This window comes from Hesperophylax consimilis, chromosome 19, assembly GCF_061612785.1.
Source record: "Hesperophylax consimilis isolate HC1 chromosome 19, BYU_Hcon_1.0, whole genome shotgun sequence".
NCBI lineage: Eukaryota > Metazoa > Arthropoda > Insecta > Trichoptera > Limnephilidae > Hesperophylax > Hesperophylax consimilis.
In genome coordinates, this window is record NC_142854.1 from 6,817,366 (window position 1) to 6,823,365 (window position 6,000).

Sequence of the window (6,000 nt, forward strand, 5' to 3'; positions counted from 1 at the left end):
TTTTATCACAATATATTTTATAAAATTCCATTTCTAAAAATGAATTTGGTTCGTATTCATAATATGGTATTATATTACGGAGTCAATTGAGTTATGTTTAATTACCAAACTTTGGTGAATTATTTTTAAAACTTGATTGTGCCTAAATGTATACTCGGACGGTGCTAATACAGAACATCCTGATATAATATGTTCTATAGTTTCCGGAAAAGCCAAAAATTTTCAACATAAATCATCAATTTGATTTGTATGTTTGATTACATGTTTCCTATAATTTTTAATATTAATGACTCTATCCTGAATGGCAAGCATAAATCCTTCTATTTCTGCGTTCAACTCTCCAATACTCAACCATTTGTTTGACGAAAGTTTGTCAACATACGTTTGGTTGAGATAATTGAAGTGTTTTGCGTGTAAAATTTTATTTGACCAAGAATCTAATAATTTCTGGTTGGGATTTATAAAAATGTTGGCATTCTCGTCGTATAAATTTAAAGGTGTAATGTTTCTATCTGCCTTGCAAATTATTTTTGTGCATTTCTGAGCTATGAGTGTTATTATTATAAGTGTTTTATTGTCAAAGTGCCGTTCTTAGATTTTCACAGGATTGGAGGTTGCAATGGAAATCTTTTCCCTCAGGGCCTATGTCATCAAAGGGGGTGCTGTGTGGGGAACTTTTTAAGGAAAGGAAGGAGGGAACCTGTTGTATGTTGTAGGGGGGTCACAACTAGAGTGTTGTTTTAACCTCACATTAATGTTATTTATTAAAAAGTTTACTACGGACTTTCTGCTGGTAGCTTGGTGTAACTTCTCCATTTTCCTTTATTGATTAATTCAGGTTTCGATTCGTGATTTGAAATAATGAAATAGTATTTCTTTTGTATATTATTTTATTTCCAGTTAAGTTTATATATTTTTTCAAGATATAACAATGTTTAGTTTCATTGTAAAAACTTAACAATCTTTGTAACATTTTTGAAGCATTATAATTTATATTCAATAATACCTAACAGCCAGTCATTGGCACAAATCTCTATGGGAAACTATTAACATTTGAGATCAAATCTTGACTAAAAACGAGTACATATATAATACATACCTTTCCATATACAGAAACATACAAATTAGTTAAAGAAAGGATATTGTATCATAATCTCAGCATTATTGGTCCATACTATGAAATATATAGCACTATTTATTTGAGATCAGTGTTTTAAATTAAATTACTCAATTAACAAGTCTTTTTGCTCAAGTCTAACGGTGATTCTAAAGAAATAGCTCTATCGATAAATTCAGTCTTGGCTTTCTTTTCTAAATTGAGGACACCATTTTCATATATCTCTTCAAAACGGGAATCATTTGTCCGTTTCAAATTCAGCGGCGCGCTTCTAAAAAACCTTTCATTCCTATCTTCGACTTCTACCGAGGATTCCCTCGTAAATGATATCTCTGGCGATTGGATGTGGCACGTATAAGGCAATGAATCCACCCTGATATATTCAGGGTTAACATATCTACTGGTGTGAATGCAAGGAAGATCTTTACAAAAACAGAGTTTGTCGCTTTCGTCTTGTAAATTTTCATTGAATAACAAAGGTGTTGGACTATATTGGATTTTAAATGCATGACCTGTCACTTGTAGAGTTCTATCGCTTTCCGAATACGAATATTTGCGTTGAAAATGTTTGATGTTGTGTTCGGAGCTATCGCTTTCTGATAAACTTGCATTGGGACGAACGGTGGTTGTTGTCCCAGTTCTCGCTTCCAATTGCTGGAGATTGTTTAAAGATGTGGTGATTTCATTCTGGTCGGTTTTTTTCTCTGTTGCGTGGATCTCCGGTAAGTTCGCGTGTTTGTAAGTCTTGACGTGTTTGCGTAAACTTGACGGGTCCGTGTATCGCTTCTGGCAGCCACTGATTTTACAGCAGTAAGGTTTGTCTACGGAGTGCGTCCGGGTGTGCTTGAAACGATCGCTAGAGTTGGAGTACGCCTTACTGCAGCCCTGTTGACAAAATGATAAATAACAATTAGTAACTGTTGTAATAAACACTTTTTAAATAATGTAATTTATGAAAATAAATCTAGCAGTATTATTAACGATAGAAAGATGGTTACCTGAACTGGGCAAATGTATGGTTTCTCTCCAGAGTGTGACCGAGTGTGAATCTTTAAGTTTTCCGCTCGCGAGAAGGACTTTTCGCACTGCGTACACTTGTGGGGCCGCTCATTGGTGTGCGTGCGTACATGTACCAGCATCTTATACCTGTGGGCAAGAGAAAACAATATACATTAGTAAAATGATTAAATAAATTCAAAATATTGTTTCCATGTGTTGCCTGGGATGAAGATGCAACCAAAACGAACTATATTTAAATATATGTGTTGTATGTAACACCGGGGGGGAAAGCAACTTTGGAAGACTGTGAGTTATTTTAATGCGTCTCCCACTGTCATGATTATATGCCCCCCACCGTGTTGTCTCTGAGAATATATACAGATTTACAAAGTTACCTGTGCAGGTGGCCATGTACTAATATTAAATTTGAAAGGGAAAGTATGCTGATAAGTTTAGAAACAAAGTTAATAAAACTGGAGTTCAAAGTTTGGACGTATTTTTAATGTTCAATAAGACAAGGGGAAGATATTGTATGTTTGTGTGATAATTACCTAGCGTTGAATCCCCTATGTCCCCGCGTACACCCCTCCCATCCACAATAGAACAGTCCTCCGGTGACGTCGGCGTGGTTAGACGCCACGTGGCTGGACAGCGCGTCCAAGGAGCCGAAGGTGCCGCTGCACTGGCGCCATCTGCAGGGGAAACACGGCGTTGTGTCTGCTTGGCCCACTGAACTGGTCACCGTCACATGGTAACCCGAGTAGTAGCTGGACCGGGAAGAATCGGTGTCGCTCTATAAAAAAGACAAAATATTAATATGTATATTAACCACGACATAATTAAAAAATAATTTACCAAGGCAAAAAAATAGTTAGGTCATTTTTAAAAATATAACCAAGTGTTTTGTATTATGCCAATAGATGGCAGTTTTTAAATATCCAATAATTATGATGTATTGTTTTTAATGAGTGATCCTACCGGTTTACTTGAATGCTAATTTTAAATATATTGCATATTATTTTTGTTCATTATAATTTTAATAATATTAATCAGTAAACCATTTTAAAAAAAAATCTAGTTAATTGTATTTTTTTTAAATTTTATTATTTATAAATATATAATTATTATAAATTATTTTATTGTCGACATAGTTATTTAATTCGACAGGGCTCTCTGCAATTGAAATAATATTTTTAAAGTAGGTTTATAATAATATTTTATTAAGTACCTGTGGAGAACTGGGTTGGATGCTGGCTACATCTTCAATGACCTCCGTCATGGCGGGACCAAGGGGACGCAGCGGGGCAAACCAGTGGGGCTCCGGGGCGGGCCACAAGGGGGCCCTACAAACTGCAGCCGGCGCCAGCCCCATTCTGCCGTCATGGAACATCAACATCGTATTAAAAACACCAAAACAAAAACACTACATAAGTCCTCAATTTACTTCCAAATGTATCTCGACCGGTTTGACAATTTCAAGCGGTTATTTAATGTTGTTTATCTGAAGTTTATTCACAAATGAACGTGTTTGGATCGACACTGTTAGCTTTTATTTGTTCGAAATCATGTCGACTTTGATACGCGATAACAACAAAAACCGCTTTAGCCCCCCTATGGGCGCGCACCCGTCTCGCTCTGAATCCATTTGGCTGGCTAGAAAATCTCTTTCGCAACGGCTATATATATTTATGCAAAAGTAACGAATTAAACCCGGGAAATTGGTGCTTTTTTGACGTTTGAAATGTCAAAATGACAGCTTTCCCGGAAGATGTTTTTAAACCAATCCTGTGTTATATCTATCCTTGTCTAAACCGAATACGTTTAATAAAATCCCTGGGATTCTATCAAAAGCAAATATTTTCCTAATAAAGGCTTATCAACTTGCTGCAAGTGCATGCGAAAATGTGATTAATTTGCTCGGTTTTTGCGTTGGATTCGCGTGAATATTGTTCGCAGACGCCGCGTGAGATCCGACGTTTGGGTTTGTGTTTGCCGTAGCTCTTATCAGCCCGAAGCAAAGATCCAGTCAATAAGTTCTGGTGAAAACCGGTTAGCGATTTTTTGAGATCACGGGGGCCCGTGATAAGGCTTGTCTGAGCTGATATGGTGACCCCGCAGAACTGGTATGGCTCAGCTCTCTGTTGACAGGCAGACTTGACATGTGTACGTCCAGTGATATGATAATGATAGTATGCCCACATACATCCACACCTACATCGTATGTAGACATGTATATTGTATATTACCCGATATGGCTGAAGTGGAGGCGCTCTCAACAAACTCTCGATATAACTTCATCTTGCATGTACCTACATCGTAATAATTCCTCTTAGGTATATTTATTTATTTATGTTCTCAATAAAATGGTTATGCACCAATGTATTATGGAGAAGATCACAAATTTGAGGTAAATTGAAGTATAAAAGGGTAGTTTTACTATTTTGTGACATCAATGCAGAGTTGAGTCGCTCTGTTGATTGCCGCGTTCTGATAGGCAGAAGTCCTGGCTTTCGGAGTATGAAAAAGTGCATAGGATCTCCCACTATTATACTTGTTAGGGACATGTAAGTTAACCTCTTAATAGTGGATTAATACGATATAGTTTAAAATAATTTTAATTTAATTAAATTTAATATTTGCAAAATAATATTTTTCGGCGTGTTGTTCCAAGGTATTGAAACCGATCATTCCTGTTAAGAACAAGCATAAATATAGAAAAACCAGAACAAGGATAGATATAGTTGATTTATGGGATGCATAAATCGCATCAATTGTCGCATCTGGGGCTCGGAAAACCCAAGAGTTATTGTTGAAAAGCCTCTCTATCCTTAACGTGTGACTGTTTGGTGCAGTTTATGGTCCGGCGGAGTCATTGGACCTTACTTTTTCGAAAATGAGGCTGGAGCAACAGTTACGGTGAATGGATTGCGCTATCGAGAGATGATTAATGATTTTTTATGGCCGGAATTGGATGGTATTAATCTGGACAACGTTTACTTTCAACAAGACGGCGCTACGTGGCCTACGTGCCATACAAGCAACGAAACCATTGATCTTTTACGGGAAAAGTTTCTTTGAATATCAAAATAACACCTCTTATTGGAAAACTCTGTATACACGGTGTCCGGAAACTCGTAGTACAAGCGGGAAACTGGAGAATCTACACCACATGGGGAACCCAAAAAAACATAATTTTTTTAGATTTGAGCATTTTCAAAAAAAAAAAAAAAAAACCAAAAAAAAATATTTTTCGGCTATTTTAGAGTTAAAGTTTTTTCTGGTGTTTAGGGTTGAATAACAGATGTTTTAACCCTGCAGAGCAGAAATATTTTATGATTACACCGGGTTAAATGAAGGGTGATTTCAAAATAATGCTTCAAATCCGAGTTTCTTCATTTGTTTTACTTTCAAATAGTTTTAATTAGTTGGGTACTTTGATCTTCAGTAATAATTTATAAGAATTTGATTAAAAAAAAAAAAAAAAAAATCAACTTCAAACTCGATTTACTCGATAACGAAAGCTCAAATAAAAAAAAATATATTACAAAATCGACTCCAAATGTGATGTAGATTCACCAGTTTCCCGCTTGTACTACGAGTTTCCGGACACCCTGTATAAGGATATATCCATAGATATATCTGATGGAATGGATAGTACATATATTTTCTCATAAACTTTGTACTTTTGCATAAACTTTGTACTTTTCTATGGTTTGTTCAGAAGGGGCCCAAATAATGAAGTTAATATTCTAGGATTCCGTTAGTAAACGATCTCGAATTACGAATAACAAATCCAAGCATTTTGTTGATATGTTTTTGTATGTAATGTATATGTAATTTATTAAGACCAAATTAATCCATCTAAGATTGTATGAATTGAAAAT

At 35.8% G+C, this 6,000-nt stretch overlaps 1 protein-coding gene across 1 annotated transcript; it reads right to left on the reverse strand.

The window, feature by feature from the left end:
- Positions 1-886: 886 nt before the first annotated feature.
- Positions 887-3,752, reverse strand: LOC149414732 (uncharacterized). The gene is made up of 4 exons (XM_089642872.1): positions 3,345-3,752; positions 2,668-2,909; positions 2,116-2,263; positions 887-2,002 (listed from the first exon to the last, which is right to left on the reverse strand). Exons 1-4 carry the CDS (start codon positions 3,510-3,512, stop codon positions 1,232-1,234), a joined length of 1,329 nt encoding a protein of 442 aa, XP_089498998.1. The 5' UTR covers positions 3,513-3,752; the 3' UTR covers positions 887-1,231.
- Between the last annotated feature and the right edge of the window lie 2,248 nt (positions 3,753-6,000).